This window comes from Vigna angularis, chromosome 4, assembly GCF_016808095.1.
Source record: "Vigna angularis cultivar LongXiaoDou No.4 chromosome 4, ASM1680809v1, whole genome shotgun sequence".
Classification (NCBI taxonomy): domain Eukaryota; kingdom Viridiplantae; phylum Streptophyta; class Magnoliopsida; order Fabales; family Fabaceae; genus Vigna; species Vigna angularis.
In genome coordinates, this window is record NC_068973.1 from 342,988 (window position 1) to 362,875 (window position 19,888).

The following is a 19,888-nucleotide window of genomic DNA, read 5'->3' on the forward strand; positions in this document are numbered from 1 at the left end:
TAATATTTTTCATTTTTCATTTTATTGTATTTGGAGTTTAAGCATATTATTATTGTAAAGAGTAAAATTATTTGAAGTGTTTGGTAGTTTAATTTCCAGCGGTTTGAATGAGTTCACATGGACATTGAAATCAGCAACGGATCTGAGATACTCTTACCATTTGGACAGAAAAGCATCAGGTTCAAGTGTGTACCTAAAAGAAAGTCCTACTCCTTAGTCTCTTATATTTTGCTTTTAATTACTACACTCTGCGAATCACGTTCCGTTTAATCTCTCCTTTTTATGCCATGAACAGTCTATTTCTAATAAATGTGAGATTAATATTCAAACCTAGCTTCGCTACTTTAACTAATGTGAACCAATCTCTTTCATCACATTTAAAAATAAATATAATTAATGAAATATATACATGCATACTTTTTTATATATATGATAAAATGCATTTACTGCTGCATTATCTATGATCTTCAAAGCAAAATGCATCAAATGTCCATTACAACTGGTTCGAATCTGATTTCAAAATAATACACTACACATACCAGGCTGCACACGAGAAAAAAAGACTAGAGTATTTAATTTTACCACGTTTCTACTGTATTGGGTATAAGAGACAAAAGAATATATGATCGAATCTACAAAGTAAACTGTTGTTTTGATTGTTGTTCAAAAGTGTCTAACAGTATTTGTACCCTTGACTAAAGCAAAATACAAAATGGTATTTTAGCAACCAGTGGCTAATAAACTTAGACGACTGTGCTAAAGAGTAGCCAACCAAACATTTAAGAAAAAATCAAAATCCAGAGAGAGAGTGATATATATATATATATATATATATATATATATATATATATATATATATATATATATATATATATATATATATATATAGACATATAACAGAATTCTCTAGAAGAAATACATGGTATCTGCAATAATGAGGAGCATTGAGAGAGATTGAATCCCGGTGCAAGTAATAATAAAAGTGGAAATTTAGTTTGGGAAGCATTGAGATACTTACTGTTTTAACCCTTGGGAGAAAATCTACACTGATGCAGTTGTGTTTGTCCAAAGCTGGTGGCTGCTTCTGAAATGGAAAGAAGACAAGAAAGTTGAAAGAGGATATAGAAAAAAGAGGGCCGGAGAAGGAGGAGTAACTACTCATTAAATATAACACCAATAGCATATAGGAAATAATGAAAAAAGTAACGATGGATATAAATGAAACTTGGAAGAAGAAGAAGAATATAATTTATTCACCATTTTACAGCTGTACAACTTTCTGCTCCTTATCAGCAAGCGAAAATGCCTAACTAAGCAGCTGCAGAAACATCAGTGTTGTGAACCGCATCAACCCAACAAGGCTAACAGAAACACTGGAGGATACAAGAAAGCAACAAGCTTTTCTGTGTATCATTAAATGCAGTGAACGGAAAGAGAGAGAGTACATATGTAACAGTATATACCAATGCAATAAAAAAAGGGGACAGGAGCCGTATTATATATATATATATATATATATATATATATATGATAAATTATAAATATAATATATTAATATATGTGTTGCATTATACACAATTGAAGTTCTAGCTAATGGAGATCTCATATTCCGTCTCTTGGTCTTGAAACGATTTTTTCAGTTCCTTCGAGACCGGAATCCCAGCTAATTAACGCTTCGTGTGCAGTTCAAGACGTACCAAGAAGTTCAAACGCTAACTTATACGTGCTAATATATTACTGCTTACTGATTAGGAGTAGGAGTAGGAGAAGTAGAAGGAGAAGAAGAATATAAAGAAAGTTTGGGAGCTCTTTCCTTTGTAGCTAGCTGGCGAGAGAAAGATATAGAGAAGAAAGAAAATTAAGTAAAGAAAAAAAAATGCTGCAAAAGAGAGGGTAGCTAGCCCAACTAACTCCGAAACTGCATCTTCTCCATTCATTATTGGTGGGTCGATGGATATGTTGAATTTATTTTGATGACTACTGATGATACTGCAATGAGGGATCCAAATCAAACAGCAGAGAAGTCCCGCTTCCGCCTTTGTGATCACCGAACCTTGCTGAAGAAGAAAGGGGGTCTTCATGGGGCATCCTCAACCGTTGCTGGAGTGACGAAGAAGAAGGAAGTGAATTTCCCACTGTCACATGCGCTGCCGAACCCAAAGACAAGCCTTTCGAATCTTCCCCCGAAGAGGCACACTCCATGTTCACCCCAAATAGCCTCAGTCGTTTTCCACTGCTTGTGGTTGAACTACCTCCGCCACTCGACATGCCACCGTGCCCATGCCGATGGTTACGATGACCCACGTTCACCGGCACCGAATCGATGATCATGGGCACAATGCTATTCCCTCTGCCTGCCAAGTTTTGATCAGCACCACCACCCATTGGCATGGAGGACCTGAGGTAATAGAGTGAGCCAGTCCCAGATCCCGAATTATGCTCGCCGTAGTTGTTGTGATGATGGGCGGCGGCGGCGGCGGAAGTGGCAGCACCATGAGCATGACCAAGGTACTGGTGTTGGTGCTGGAAAGTGAAGAGGTTGTTGTAATTGAGATGGTGAAAGTGATGATCGTGGTGGTAGCGGGGTGGAACGATGGGCGAGGTGGCGGGAAGGGAGTACCATCTGATAGAGGGAAGAAACAAAGGGGAGGCGGAGGGATCAGAGGGAGGATGGCCATGATCGGTCCTTCTCCTCCAATCTATGTACAACCTATGTCTATACATATCTCCAAGGCCACGCTGGAAGGAAACAATGTCACCTGCATCCAGCTTCTTCTCCTTCACGAAACGGCTCCACCCTTTTGTCATCACATAGCTCTGGCTGCTGTTCCAATACGAATATCTGAACCGCCACACCTTCCCATTTCGGTCCTCGAAATTCAGGAGCAGACCCTTCTCGTTGGACGACGAATCAAGGGGGAAGTACTTCTCCGCGTGCTGCTTCGGTATCACCAGCCTGTTCAGCTTCCCCACATCGCTCGGTGTCACCACTTTGTCAAACATGTGCTCTTTCTCCACTACTTCCTTGGCGTTTGAACAAGTTCCGTGACCGTCATGATGATGATGATGTTCATGCTGTTGGTGATGATGGTGCTGATGATGATGATGAAGCGGTCCTCCTCCTCCTCCTCCTCCTCCGCCTTGCAAATTGCCCTCCCCTTCCTCTTCCTTGCTGCTCCCCAGTGACAACTCCATCAGGTCTAGCTTCTTTCCAAAATTGGATGCGGCATCTTGGTGGTGTAACCCTAATTCATGGGGAGTGGGTGAAGTGTTAGTGGCGTAGAGAGATTAACGATGGTTCCCCAACCGTGGATTTTGAAGGTGTGGGGGAATATTTATTACATGAAGAATTGAAGTAGACGAGGATGATTAATTAAAGAGAGGAGTTAATTAATTTGTGGTGGATCGATGAAGAAATTAAAAGGGGTAAGAAAATAGAGCTAGCTTACTGCTGCTTTCTGCTTCTCTTGTGATACCAATAATCTCTGTCACTTCCTCTTCCTCCTCTTCCTCCCTGCTATCAGAATAAGTGCCTTTAACTTGTCGTATCAAGTCCATGGAGTTATGGCTGACCTACCTTCAATTCTGTTAATAATAACCTCTGGATCTCAGCAAAAACAATGGAAAAAAAAAGATACAAACAATAATAATAATAAAAAAATGAAATCATTAGAATAAAGCGATCGAAGAAAGAAAGAGGGCAGGAAAGTAAACAGAAATGAAAAAACAAAAAAAACAAAAACAGAAATTTGAGAAGAAACGGAAAAGTCTGAGGAAAAGCAGGTGCGAATTAAAAAGACTTAATGAGAATAAATTGAAGGTTGCCATGAAATAGCTGTAGCATGGGGAAGAAGATATTTTACCCAGATTGCCGAGGCTCTAATAAGAAAAACAAAAGCAGACTCTCAGTACACAAAAATTAAAACCGTCGGTGCCTTCATATTTGACCAGAACACTCCAAATCCAAACCCTAAAGAAAGACAAGCCATGGAATGGAGAATTCAAAAAGGGGTCGTGTTATTGTTATATACTGCTGCTGACCTATAAAGCATAATATGAGAAGTTAGATCGAGAGAGAGAAAGAGAGAGAGAGAGAGAGAGAGAGAGAGAGAGAGAGAAGTCGTGTGGATTTTAGCTATAAGTATAGTTACCTCACAGGAAGGTTCTTTACAAGTAGGAAAAGAAGCAAAAAAATTTGTTGCAACCCAGTTTTATTCGTGGGAGAGAGAGAGAAAGGTAGATAGAGAGGATTACTACACTTACGTGGGGGCCATGAATAATGTGCCTATTGTGGTCATGTGAGCAACTTGTCGTTTTCATCATATTTGGTATAATCTGTACAGTACATATGCTTCTGGGTTGAGACCAAATCCAGAACCAATGACCTTAACTTAACTCTGTTAAATTTTGCTTTCACCCTCATTTTCTTCCTAAATCCTACAAACCAACGCAATCATGTCTGTTAATTTATCTCATGGCAGCTCACACATGGTACGGGCTAAACTACATGGCTCTACCTAGTTGTAGCAGAGAAAATGGCAATGGCATAATGGCATTATGGAGAGAGATGATAGACTAGTGTACACTTATTTTTATTTTTATTTTTTTGACTTTTAGTGTGTCATTGATTGAGTCTCTTCTGGATGGTCCCCGGCTCAAAGGTAACAAAAGGAAAAGCAAATGCCTAAACTATGAGAAAATCAAAACAGACCACCCTGCCCTCCACTCCATCCTCTCTCCTGCCACTCTTTTTCTCTCTCAATAATATATTCATAATCTCTTCTTCTCTTCCCTTCAACTCTTTTCTGTCCTTATAAACAATCAATATTAATATGGAAACTATCTTTCTCTTCCAAGCCAACCACAACTACAACACCCTCTACTTCCCTTCATATATAACTCAAAACTCCAACGACCCTTTTGCCCTACCTTTTAATCTTATTCCTCTATTTACATTTTCAATTCGTGATGTTTCTTATTACAATAATTAACACCTTTTTTATATGTATGTCTTCAGTTTGTATGCATATACGGGACATTGTATATCAATATTTTATTCCTATGTTATAAAACTTCAATCATTGGTTAATGTAAGCAAATTGTTTTTTATGCATTTTCATTTTTTGCAACTCTTCATGGTCTCACTCTTCGAGACTAATACCTTGAAACGTGAAGAGATATTATAACCCTTCTGGGTAAATGGTTAACCGTTAGTAGTGTATATAAGGTCGTTGGCTCGTGCATATTAATTACTTTGTTTTAACAAAGTTAATTATAAAAATTAGACAACTCCAATGCAATTTCCTATAAAGATATATAGTTTACTTAAGGAGATTACTTATATGTACAGAAGAAATCATTAAACTTTAGGTGATAGAACTTAATAAAAAAAGTATTTTAAGTATAATAAGTTAGTTATAAGATTTATCAACACAGATATTAAAATTGTATGCAGAGTGCTTTAATTCCTGTGTACAAACTACATACGATTTATTCAGTAAAGATTGTTTTAATACATTTATTAAGATGGAGTTGTTTTTGTTATGTTAGGCTAAAGTTTGTAAAGTTGCTTGGCCATTTTAGGTTTCATTTTTTAATGGAATAGTGACATGGGTTTCTTTTAATTTTTTTTCTTTCAATCCAAATTTTTCTTTTAATTCTTTTTTGCCACAATAAATAACTAAAACTTTGTCAAGTAAAATAGAAAACATAAAGATAAATGAATAAAAAAGGTACCGTATATTTATTTAAAATTTATTTATTGTGGTTATTTTATTTAGTTGTTCATGGTTTTTATTTATTTATGATACGTTTAGTTCTCTTAGAGGATTACTGTTTTGTAAAGCATAAATAAACACAAAAGGGTTGAACCACATGTGATTTAAAAAAGGATTTCACAAATCTTTCTTAGAACATATTTCATTAACAACCAAATTAATGTTTCGTCTCTGCTTAAAACAATTTTTCTTAAAGAAACTTCAAGTTTCCAACAAAAACAGAAGAAATCATTCCTTTTAAAATAATAAATGTGTGTATATCATTATAAATTAATGCGAAACCAATAATAAAAGTAGTGATTGAACATGATATTTAATTTTGGAATTTACTAAGGAATCTAGTTTGACAATCAGCACTCTGATTTATGAATATTTCAAAACCAAAAAAGAAAATTATCCATAAATTATTATTATTATTATAAATATTAATACAATATCTAAATATTCTTATAAGCATAAAAAAGAATATTGTTATTAAAATCAATAAATTTTTTCATATATTATTCATAATCAAATGACACTAATATATGTATGTGATGGATATAACTAATAACAGGAAAAGTGAAGGTTGTAATAACTTGTTCCAAAGGGTAAAATAAATATAAAAAAAAGGACTTACTTTTAGGATAGGTTTTAAAGTTCGTTTTTAATGAAAACAAAAACACAGTTTCACTATTTATGAGGAAAAAATAATCTAAAAATAGTTTTTCGATATGGAGATGATGAGGTGAGGAATGACGTGAAAAGGTTGAAGATCAATCAAAAGCGTCCTTCCTTATTTAAAGAAGAAAAAAGAAAAAAGAATAGACATCCTGTAGATTAATCCTTCACTAATGTTTTTATAACACATTTAAACTTCAAAGATTGCCTAAGTTTCCCTACCAATGAATTTAGGTTGCTTACAATTGACTTCCCAACAAAAGAACAAAAGAACTAGGTTTTAAATATGTACTTGTGTGACCCCAAAAACATAATTAACAGTTGTATTAGAAATAGTATGTCAGACTTTCTGAATGTAGATAACTTAACTAAGAAGTGGGAGGAATAGCCGAAAGTCGAAATTAATGCAATCTGAACTAATAATTTTTCTTTTTTTTTTTTCATAAGGGATGAGTATAAGTAATATTATGAATGTATATATATACGTAAAACTAATCATTAACTTGCCTGCTCCCTGCACGTGATTTTTCGTTTCAATAGGTACTACTCATCAATTTATATTATATAGTGTCCTTGTTTGATGTTATATGATACAAAGCCACATATTTAATGTAGAATTTTAACACATTCACCTAGACACAGCCCCACATGTCAGAAATTAACCTTTTCTCTCTGCTTCACTACATCGTTTTTAAATTTATCAACAAAAAACATGTTATTTCTTCAACACATTCAAGCATAGCCATGTCCTATATTTTACACGTAACATGAATCATTGTCTTCATCAACCCTCTCTGCATGCACGTTGAATTAATCAGGCAGCATCTGTTATATCGATCATGTAAATTTACATGAACTGAGTGGCTAGTTAACCATGAAAGCCAAGAGATTATAGTTGAACAAAATTAATAATCAGTTGCCTTCTTTTATATATAGATACACAGAGACACGCAACCAGATAAAAACATAGACAACCAAGAAAAGTAAAATGTCATATAATATATGATCTGTGTATATATGCATTGAACACAGGTACTGAAACAAAATGTTGAATGCATCCGAAAACCACAAACCCTGGTTGGAAGTTTCTCTTTTTCATTAAGCTTATCGAAAATCAGAAAAATAAATACTATTCATATGACTTAGATGCCTACAAGTAATTGATCCTGGTGATGATATCTACCTCTAGATCAGATAGTTGGCTATGTTTATGAGTAGCCAGTAGTATCATCGAGTGGTCCACTGTGACCTGCTGCCTATATTTTTCTTTGGCTGGATGAGCCTCCAATCACCATAAATTACATATTTGAATCTATAATATAGACAAGCAAGTGAAAAATTAACGTTATCAAGTTCAAGTTGTAGAGATAGCACAGAGAAAAGAGGATCAAACAAGTTGCGTTTGCCTTGGCATGAGGAATAGTGTCTAGTCATATTCCAATTACAATTCTATGCACTGGCAGGCTGCAGCTCATCGCATATACAAGTGTGAGTCTCTTTATTGTTTCTTCTGAAACTCTCTTTGTAATATTATATATAGTTTTGAATGAAAATATATATATACATCCTTTTTCTAAAGCTTCTGCCACACATATTTAATAGAAGAAGGACTCATAAATAGCATCATGAAATAGCAGAAGATACAAGAGAGACCTGTGACTGTCTTTTATTTTCACAGCAAAGACTAATTGCATGAGAACTACTCATAATCAGTTATAAGCAATTAAAAATCCTCCTTTATGTTACCCTCATTTCAAAAAACAACTCCAATAATGTCTTCGTGTGAAAGCAAATATATGCAAGAAAATGCCACATAAGAACAGCGGTTCTGCACACAACTATACTCTACCTTTTTTCTCTGGTTTCACCTATTTTTTAATCTATGTTCGGTGAGATGAATAGAGATAAATAATAAAATATAAAAGTGAGAATTAGTTTACGAGATTCATTGAAGAAACTCTAATAGTTTTACAACAGTGAAAATGATATGACATTAAAAAAACTTTGAAAAAAATTACATGACCTACAAGTAACTTTTAGTACCCCGTGAGAGTTGTTTAATGACAATAAATATAAACAATATATATTATCTCTTTTCCTTTGATTTTATTCGTCACGTATTCTTTCTATATTTGGATTTCTCTCTTCCATCTGCCTAACATCACTCGGTTGTTCTTCGACTAAGTTGGCTGAAAAGCATTGATTGATAAAGTGAAAACAAAAGAATTGAGGAGTAATATAATATGAACTACTACGTACAGAATCCTTAAAACACAAAATGACATCTGAATCCCGTCTTTAAGTTTTGTTTGACAGCAGATAATGCAATAAAATGCAGCAGAAAGAACCAATGCGAAAGAGTGACGGTGTTTCTTTGTTTGCTGGTTTCATTAATTGTGAGAGAGGTATGCGGGCAATGGAAAGCGATTGAAACCCTAATTGAGCATTGGGAAGCCATTAAATTGGAAAGAGAAGAAAATGGAAGAAAGAGATTAATTAAAAGGAAAGTTGAATAATTTGAGGTTATCGTGTTTTGTTGGGATCTGGTATTAGAGTGGAAAGAGTTGGTAAAAACACATACCGAGGATTTTCCGAGGAAATGTCACACCAGAAGGCCACATGTGGATGACAGAGAAGAAAAGAATTGCATGCATGCCTAGGTAGCTAGATTCCTGTTAAGGGTAAGAAAAGAAGAATTAGGATTTAAAATTCAGAGTTTAAGAACCCTAAATTTACTAATACTAATGTTAAGCCTTTCCTTCCATCTGAAAGAAGCCCCACTTTACATCACCATCATACAAAAAAATCTATTGGGGACCCCTTTCGTTTCACATGTTATATTTCCAATTAAATATATACATTTTCTTTCCATATACGTACACACATTAATATCTATGTGTTAAATTTTGTTTCTATATATTCCTATTATACCATCTTTCATATTTTGTTACAAATATTTTATATTAACCGAATTTTTTTTACAAAATATAAAAAATTTAATGGTGTATTTTGATTTTAGGATTTTAAACATTTTTTACCATTTTGTTCTGATATTTTTTTATCAGATTTTTTATTTATGAAAATGCTTGTTCCCTGACTTGTCATAAGAAAGGTTTCAATTTTTTGGTAAATTCCAACGAATTTGAGTAAATAAAGAATTAAAAACATGATTTATAAAAACAAAAATACATATATCTATTCCATCAATTTTATTATAAGGAATAAAGCATTAGACTCCCAATTTATTAATTACTCATAAGAAAATACTATGAATGTAGAGATAAAAAATACTAAAATATGATTTGTTAGCATATAGTAACATTTTTCTCTAAATAGTAAATTAATTGTTAAATTTGACATTTATCATTAGATAAAAAATTATAACAATTAATATAACTGTATCTTTTTCTACTTAAAAGCATAATAGTTTATCCGTCATAATTCAATTTGATCTAGTTTATTTGATCACTGTTACAAAACAACTACTTACAACATTAATAAGTTATATAAATAATTTATTTAAATATGATGTATTTTTAGATAAGTAAACTTTTATACACTTGTTAAAAAATGTATTTATTAAGTTTGTCTATTTAGAATAAGTGCATTAGTTATTGACAATTTGTATGTATTTTAATATATTTATAATTATAACTTATAAGGTTACTAAATAAGTGTAAATTAACAAATATATATATAATGTTAGAAAACATATTTTAAAATTGTGACTATATATAAAATTTGAAAGGAAAAAGCATGTTAAGAAAATAAAAATAGTTGTGCAAGAGACGAGATAGTGTGACATTAACGAAGGAGGACAATAAATTAGGGGTAGGTGGCAATTGTTGTCTTTTCAGAAGATAGATTTCTTCAACTCTATGCATGTCTTCAACTTTGGACCACATTTTTTTTCTCTATGTTCTATCTATATCATAATTATGGAAAATGTGAAAGCCATTACTAATTTAGGATTTACTCGAATTTCACAACATATGTAATGAACAAGGTAAAACAAATAAAACAATAAAAAAAATTCATTATTAAAAAGCTCAATGTCATTATTATTCTATAATGGGTAAAAACTAATTTCATTATAATAAATATAGATATATTTTATTTTTAAATACAATAAAAATATTGTTATTGTAATAGTTGAAAAAATTAAATATATTTTTTATTTTAAAAAATTCTCCTATGTTATTATTAAAACAAAAATAAAGTTAAAAATATGTTATTAATTTTGAAAAACAGTTTTTACTCTTTTTACTTTTTAATTTTAAAATTTTTTATTTTACAATTTCAAAATTCTTACTAGTTTTTTTAATTTTTTTAATACATATTAATGTTAGTTATCTTTTTTTAACAAATACATATTATCAGTTACTAAAGAATAAAGACATCTTCAATTAGTTCAAACACTATCGAATTAGAGTAAAATTAATAAAACTAAAATTTTATTATATTTTTTATTGTTATTGTAATAAAAAACAAACTAGTATATATTTAAAAGCGGTGTAACTAGATAACATAATTCGTTTTTATGAAAAATAAAAATAAAAACAAAATTAAGTTAATTTTTTTAAAAAAAAATAACTTATTGAATTGTTAGCGTTGCAGTCAATTATTATTAATTAAGAGCTTTAAATATTTTTAAATTTTATTTCTTTCATTTTATAAGTATTATGATCGTAGGAATGTTTTGTACAGCATAAATATTTTTTTAATGTAGTTTCCGTTTTATAAGTTATCGTTATGAGAATGTTTGACTGCTTCACGTTTTCATTATTTTGTTTTGAGAACGAAAGTTGGAAATATTTGGGATAGGAGGCTAATTATCCCCTCCCGTTAAAAAAAAGTGAAAAAAACAGGTAATATTTTTAATTTTACAATTTTTTTTATTTTTTATTTAGAATTAATTATGTTTTTTTCTTTTAAACTATAATAAAATTTTAGTTTTTTATATATTTCAAATTTTGATCTGTTTGATCTTTATAATTACGAAATGAATAGATGCAATCCTTTTTATTCAATAATATTAACTATTTTATTGATATAACATAGGACAATTTATATTGGATGTAATTGACAACATTTTCAACTTCTTAAAAAGATCATACGTGATTAGTTATTTGTTCTGCCAAAAATATAATTAACATCATTAAATGAGAATGATCACGTCCATAATTTTTTAAGTAGGTGAAAGTTTGTGTTTAAAACCAAAATTATATTATAATTAAAAAAACATAGTTAATTATTTTAATTGAATGTATCTTTCTATTTTGTTCATTAATTATTAATATAGATATAAATGTTGAAGGTCTACTCTAGAAAAAAAGTTAAAAACAAATAAATAATTTATTATATAGTTCAGTATAATAACATAATCAATTTCCCTTTATATATACATTCAGTTGTCAAACTAAATTATAAGAATACACCAAAAACAAAAGAGAAAAAAAATATGAAAAAGTAGAGTTTCGAGATTATCATCTTGTAAGAATATTATAAATTGAGTGTAATTATTAATGCTGGTATGTGTAATATATATCATATAAGCATACTAAATATAAAAAGTTAATATGAAAATTTGTTAAACCTACAAGTGTTTATTGACTATGCAATGCATATATAAAGGCTGAATACATTGGTCCTATACAGCCTGCCTGCACACAAATTTCACTTTCTTACTATAAAACATAACAATTTCCTTTTAAAATAAATTCATTCTTTTTAATTATACTATCATTTTTCTCGCATATTTTATATCTATAACTTTTTTGTTGGATTTCGATTAAACATAACATCAAATTATAGATAAATTATAATCTATGAAATTTAATTAATAAAATTGAATTAAGCTTAACTACTATAAGACAATAAGAAGAAATATACAAATTTTATATAAACCCTATAGTGTTTTTTTAATTAACAAAAACAAACATATTAAATGAAAACAATTTAGTTGTCTATATACAAAGAAATGTGTACATACAAGAAAAATGAGATGTTTCTTGTTAACAATCCCTCAAAGCACAATTATCATTCATTTCCAACTCAACAAACCTACATCCTATATTAGTCCTAATAATAGCATCATTACACATGAATGCCCCTACATTTTTTGTCTCAAAATACTAAGATAACATACATTCAAAAAAATAATTACACTCTATATCCTTGACAATCTTTATTCTGCAAAACAACCCTTGAATCTTATATTCCTCTTGATAAGTTTGCACATAAAAAAAACACAGCCAAAAGTACATTCACATAGCTTGGCAAGCAAAACCTTCCAACAGAAACCACCCACCCCACATGATATCTAACATTCATATGACGAAACTGTAGCAAACATTCACCCACATATACCTTATTGACCAAATCAAACTATAAATATCAAACTAAGCATATGTAATTTACAATAATACACCCTACAGTGTGCAATTATGCATTTCTACGTTTTAAATTCATTAACTTTAGCAAAACTTAACTATGGTAGCATGGTGTGAGGTGTAGGAGTGGACCGGTTTGTAACAAGTCCTTAAGCGTGCTTTAAATGGAAGGGTGAAAAGAATTAGGATATTTACCATACATTTGTCTTGTAGAGAGACAACTACACTTGCCAATGTTAGATTGCACTGCAAAACCCAACCTGAGATTACACTCTCTCTTCTTTTCTTCTCCTCATTTATTTCCTTATTCATACATTGACAAAGTAGGGAGCATTATCACTCTCTTTAGGCTATACTTTGTCTAAGTCAGTTTAGTTATTGTAAGTGTTAAAATTGACAGTGTATAATAAAACATATTTGAAATGACAGTCTCTTATATTTGCCGTTTTCTTTCATCAACATGTTGAAAGCGACCTAATTAATGTAGCGTTATTTGTTATCCTTAAAAATCACGTTAGAACCTATAATCATAAACGATGTGTGATAAATGATGTGTGATATTAAGGGTAAAGAAAGTTATTTACAATTTATGGTTCCAGTTGGAGGTTAAAATTTACTTGTATAGCACATCACGTGCCCAAAAGTCTATAGAATATATAGGGCTTAGCCATGATAGCTTAACTTTGATTAAAAAAATGTGTACATCTCGATCATCTCAGTTGAGGATAAACTAGACAAAGGTTTCTTTCTTGTATTCTGATATCCCCCACACTGCACACGCACACACACAATTTCCAGCTCAGTGGTTTGTCGTCATGACTTTAATAAGCAAACCTGTTGGCTCTATGATTCTAATAAATATCACAGCTTTGTTTGCTTCTTTTAAAAACAATAATAATTGAAGAAACTAGTAAATGAAGTATGTTTCAAAGAGAGTCGGTAAAAGGGGTTTCCTAATTAAATGACAAAAGTTGTATGCAGAATTTACAAAGTCTAGTTAATTTTGATGGCAAAATATTCAACTGTGTCACATGGTGGTCCAGTTTGGTTGGGAGTTAATGTTGAAATTAAACAGTGTTTTTGCTGGTGACTAAAATATTGGTAATGATGGATGATGAGAGTAATTAAGCAAGGTAGAATGAGTTGGAGGAAGGTGATCTGAGATAAACTATAATAGATGATTGATATGCAGATCTATGCAGGGATTTGGTGGTGAGAAATTAGTATATTGGAGAGAGATGGAAGAGAGAAAATAGGTTACCGAAATAGTGAAAAAAGGGTTTAGCATTGGCAATATAGATAGGACAAAGTGAAGGGACAAATTAAGCAGGCACATAAATCTATCAGAGGGTTGTTAATGGATGCAGCGAGGGATAAAGGGAGACCACAAAAAGAGGGGTGGGACCATATGTAAGGGAATGGGGACACATGCAATTATACAAATCAACCAGATTGCTGGAAAAGGAACTTTATTCACTGGTGGCGAGTTTACCAAAATAATTCCATTTGAGATGTATATATAACTATATATATGGGGCACAGTATGGTAGGGGAAGGGCAGAAGAAAGAGTACAATATATATATTTGCAATAGGCCAAATAATAGCTGCAGCATGCAGCTGGCTAGGTAGCTGTAGAAGAATATGTATATGTGTTAATATTACAGTTCAGATTTATCAGATGAGATCAGATAAGGGTTGAAAGAAAGTAAGGAAATCTACCATTCTTTCTTCTTTCCTTCTTCCTGCGTTCATTCATTCATTCACTTCTTCTGTTCTACCAAAAAATGAAAAGAAAAGAAACCCCACACTAGGAGTCTACTATCTCATCACATCCCCTCACTACTACACTACCCTCTGAGAAAACCGTTGGGGTTTCTCCCTGTTAGGTCACTTTCCAATCTTCAATTGCGTAGACTCTAATAAATTTAGCCCACTAGCTGCTACAGCCCCCCCTCCCAGCCCCTTCTCTATCATTTATTCATGTATTACACTACCTTATGCTGCTTTTCTTTTGAGCTTTTGTTGCTTTCCACTGCAAAATTATATCAGTATAATTATGGTGGAGCCATCTGCCAAGCTGTATTCTTTCTTTCTTTCTCTCCTTTTTTTTTCTTAAAAAAAACATCATCACTCATAAATACCACCCTCTCTTTTCTTCTGCATAATTTCATCTTTAACCTTCTTCTGTCTCCTAAATTCATCACCTTGCATTCTGATAGGAACCCGGAAATAGTTAGGCCCAAACCCAAAATATCTAAGGTGTATGTTAGACAAAGATGGAAGGGCAAAGTAGGGGATCAAAATGGTCAGAGAGAGAATGAGAAGAATCTTTCTATATAACAAACTGCTGAGCTGGCACAGTAGGAAATGAGTGATTATGTTGTTTGGGGTATAAGGAGTGGAAAGAGAGTGGGGAGAAGGGGGGAAGGTGTTAAAGGGAGACCCTTCCCTAAGCAAGGCGCAAGCATCCTGGAAGAGCATGATTAAAGCCTTACAAGATGAAGGAGTGGGCTACTATATTGCATATCAGCAGTTGGAGGATACAAAGGAAAATCAACAAATATTATCTGATGAGATGAAGGCTGTCCTAGAGGAGTATAAGGACATTTTTCAAGGAGCACCAATGCATCTATCATACATTTTTCGCTGATTTAATTTTCTAGGGTAGATTCTGACACTTAATGAAGAGGAGACTCCTAATTAATGCTGACAAGTAAAATAAGTCTATTACTTTTTCACACCTGTATATGTGTATAGTGTTGTAACCCTCTTTTTCTGCCCGAGTACATTACTGTAACTGCATTCTTCTCTCATAAAACTATGCTTGGTGAATATAGTACTAGTTTGTAACAAGTAAAAAACATCAGTGACTGATGACTTCTTTTCTTACAGCATGTGATCATTCTGTGCAGCAAGAACATGAATAACTTGAAGTTTTGCATAAAAATTTCTGGCATGCATGAGAGAAAGCTATCATTTCATATTGCATTCTGTGGTAGATGTATATATTATGTTAGTTTAACTATATTTGCATGTGTCATTGATATATATCATGGTACCATGTTTTAAAGGAATCATGTCACTTTATATACCTTGTTATATCTTTTTGACTGTCTTCAAATGTTGAATTTTATTTTATATTTAAGTATGCATGTATCATTAATATCTCCTGCATTGGTATGATTGTTTGTTCACGTATTAAGAAACTGATACTATGATATAGAGTATACTATATACACATAGATAGAATTAGTACATAAAAATGTTCAAACGTGATTATATTAACTTCCACTCACAAATCATAATCTCCATCATCATAGATGTCCTCGAAAATAGCAAACATCTAAATTCTTCTTCATAATAAAAACATAACATTAAAACAATTCAGTCTCCCAGTATAGCAAAATCCATCAACATGCAACGTTGCACAACACAACCAATATTTTACAACTTGCATGCATATTCAAAATCCCCCCCAAAATAAACAAATTCTTATAAAAATTAGGGTTTCGAGCTTAATTAACTCTCCTTACTTAATTCTGAGGTATATTGAAGTTAAAGAGAGGGATTGAAGTGATTTTGGATCACCAAATAAATTCTTGAAACATAAGGTTACAATCAACTTTAATTGCGAGAACTAAGGGAAAATAAATTTCTTCATGTTGACTCTGATTTTCACCTTAATTAGCTTGTGGAAAATGGTGATGAGAAAGGGAAGAAGAAGGAACGGAATAAAAAGAGAGAAAGGATGTCTATTTGCTAACTGTACCCCTCTTTATTCTATTTTTCACTATAACTTAAAGCCCAACAGAAACAAAATTAACCACTCACTCCATTTATATACTTTTACTACCTGCAACCTCCCTCCAGGTCATCTATTTGCACAACCCTTTTTTAACCTATTCCAGTTTTACACAAAAGCCATATAATACACAGTTTAATCAAAATACATACATGTATAATTAAGTTACTCATACAATCAAGCATATTTAAAACTATGAATTCATTCATTGAATGTTATGTCCCTAATCATCAGTCGAGGGAAAAATTTTAAATTTAGAACTTATTCTAATCGAGAAAATCATGTTAATTTATATGATATGATCATTATTATCCTAGTTTGTGTTCATAATTAAATTGCTAATATCGAAAAACAATGACAACGCAAGGTATATCGTACATCGTATATATACATAATGATCCAAATTATTATGTCAGATAATGGTGGTCCATAAATAAGAATAATAATGTAGGTCACTTGTGCAACGTCTAAAATAATATATAAACAAACATTTTGCAACCATATAAACTTAAAACTTGGATTAGATAACATGCATGTGTGTATAAAAGTATGATAAGGGAGTGTATAATATCTCATACAGATAATCTTACAAACCAAACCAGAGATGTATTCACAGTATTTTAAAATATTATAAAAAATTTTAACTATGAAAATATTCACTACATGATGATTTAGCTATTGCCAAGTATGGAAGGAAAATCAAATTTGAATCGGAAGCACGGGATATTTTAGTTTAATATTTTAGATTAATTGCAATTAAACTAGACATAATTTTTTTAAGAAAAAAATTGAACAATAATACAAAGATACTTAATTATTAAATAAATTTTTATCTTTCGTATTGGAATAAAAGTATAATAAGCAGATCATATTTTATAGAAAAAAATGATTACAATTTTTAAGAGAAATTGACTATTGCCTCTTTCGATATTTTTCTATGTGAATTCCACACACACACACACATATATATATATATATATATATATATATATATATATATATATATATATATATATATATATATATATATATATATATAAAATAAAGAGGTTGCTCCATTTTTATATTAAATTTATCCTATAATTTATATTAAATTTTTATTTTCATATTGATTTTTATATTTCTATATAATGTGTTTTTGCATTTAATATTGGGTGGATCTCATATAATAACGGTCATAACTATATCTTATTTTTTATTTCAGGCAATAGTGAAAAAACGGTCTGAATTATGGATAAAAATTCAAATTATTCAATACGTAATTTTAATATTCAAATAATATTCTTTTAGAATTTTCATTTTCAATTTTTAAATCCTCTTTTCTTTACTAAGTTTAATATTCACGAGATTCGTCGATATTTATTTATTTCGATGTAACAATAAAATTACTAGAAAGGTTATATATAGAATGTACAATAATATATACGAAGCTATTCTTCCATCGCTTACATATTTGATAGCTTCTCCTAAAAAAACCTGTAATACTTATTCTATTCGTAATTCCATCAATTCTGTTTTTATAAAAAAAATCTCACTAATCTTATAATACTAACAATTAAAAATTTTTCATAAAAAACAACTATGTAGACATATGATTATAGGACTAATTATGTATGATATTCTGAAAACTATCAGCAAAATTTTTTTAAGAAAACTTTTTTCAAATAAATTTAATAAATTCAAATATTTTAATGTATTAAAGTGTTATTGCAATCTCATAATCATAATATATATAAAATGAAAAGAAAAATTAGTAATTTGAATTTACAATTATCAAAGTCACTGTTTAATCAATCTTATCATCATCTACTCGTTATATAACTATAATCATTTTATCAATCTCATATAATCATTTTATCAATCTCATTCATCATTGGATAATTTTCAATAGACACATATTAAGAATGTTTATAAAAATATATTATATATGACTCAATTCACTTACAAATATTTAGAAAAAAAATCAAAGTTTCTTACTCGATGGAACTACTTTTATAGAACCAAAATATATTTTCTAAAGACTTCAAAAACATTTCAAACATTTTAAGCCCTCATCTTGAGATATATCCATCCTTTCTAAGAGTACTTGTTCTCCCTAAATCAGATACAGTTTGTGCTTGCAAAAGGCATTTTAACGCCTAAGTCAACCAAGTACATTAGTGTTGAAAGTCTCACATCGACTAGAGATAAGATCAATTAGAGTATATAAGTAGGTGCAAACCTCACCTTACAAAACCGATTTTGTGAGGTTGAATTAGACTTAAAATTCACTTTTTAATATGGTATTATAGCTATGGTTAGAGCTTATCCTAGCGATATTTGTTATGTGTTGGGCATATTGTTTCACTCACTATTGGACCATTATCGAACCACCCATTATTGTCTAAGTTTCACGTTCGAGATGTATGTACCTCGGCATGAGGGGGATATTGGAAGTCTCACATCGACTAGAGATAAGACCAATTTAGAGATATAGGTGGGTGCAAACCTCACCTTACAAGCTGGTTTTGTAGAGTTGAGTTAGGCTTAAAATTCATTTCTTAACACTCTAATAATAAATTTTGTAATTAATGAATGTAACTAATATACCTGATAAAATATTGTTGTTCATAAGTCCTTATCCGGATGGATCTAGGCCACGTGGCCCAATAACCTATTAATATTAATAGATTATTGTGAATAATAGGTGGTTGTTGTGATGATCAAATATATACAGGCTAGGTATATGTTGACTTAACAGGTCGACATGTATTCAATCTTTATCTTATTTGTAAAGAAAATTTGTACTTATTTAGTTATGTAGTCCTATAAATAATAAAATAAAATAAAAAATAAAAGAAAAACATGAGGATTACATCACATCCATAAAAAGAAAAAGTTATATGGCATGCAACATAGATAAATTATATTTATTATGAATTAAAACTAAATACTTGAACGTAAAACATTATACCACTTAAATTGTTTCCAATGATTTTCTTAATGAAAAATTTAAGAAACTATGCTTAGAAAAATCCAAACAACTCATTAGTGCTTAGAAATTCTTGGTTCGGATGATTGAACATTAAATTTCTTGGGTAATCTACCTCTAGATTTTCTAATAATTTGAACTGAACCAAAAAATGTTGTACTAGGTTACATCATCAACTACGCTAGAGGCTTCGACGACTATATATCACAAACTTCATCACAAGCTTTTCCATGGACTTGTTGTACTATAGGAAGGGAATGATTTAAATCATGTTTTGGCCATTTG

General features: G+C 31.0%; 1 protein-coding gene across 2 annotated transcripts; it reads right to left on the reverse strand.

Moving 5' to 3' along the window:
• Nucleotides 1–1,535: 1,535 nt before the first annotated feature.
• On the reverse strand, nucleotides 1,536–4,272 carry LOC108322224 (B3 domain-containing transcription factor NGA1). Of its 2 annotated transcripts, XM_052875981.1 has the most exons (4): nucleotides 4,152–4,272; nucleotides 3,864–4,041; nucleotides 3,450–3,585; nucleotides 1,536–3,245 (listed from the first exon to the last, which is right to left on the reverse strand). In XM_052875981.1, the coding sequence occupies exons 3-4, from the start codon at nucleotides 3,556–3,558 to the stop codon at nucleotides 1,978–1,980; spliced, it is 1,377 nt and encodes a 458-aa protein (XP_052731941.1). In that variant the 5' UTR covers nucleotides 3,559–3,585; nucleotides 3,864–4,041; nucleotides 4,152–4,272; the 3' UTR covers nucleotides 1,536–1,977. The 2 variants fall into 2 exon arrangements, with proteins under 2 accessions (XP_052731941.1, XP_017409738.1); XM_017554249.2 differs by lacking the exon at nucleotides 4,152–4,272 and having other exon boundaries at nucleotides 3,450–3,601; nucleotides 3,864–4,114.
• Nucleotides 4,273–19,888: the final 15,616 nt, after the last annotated feature.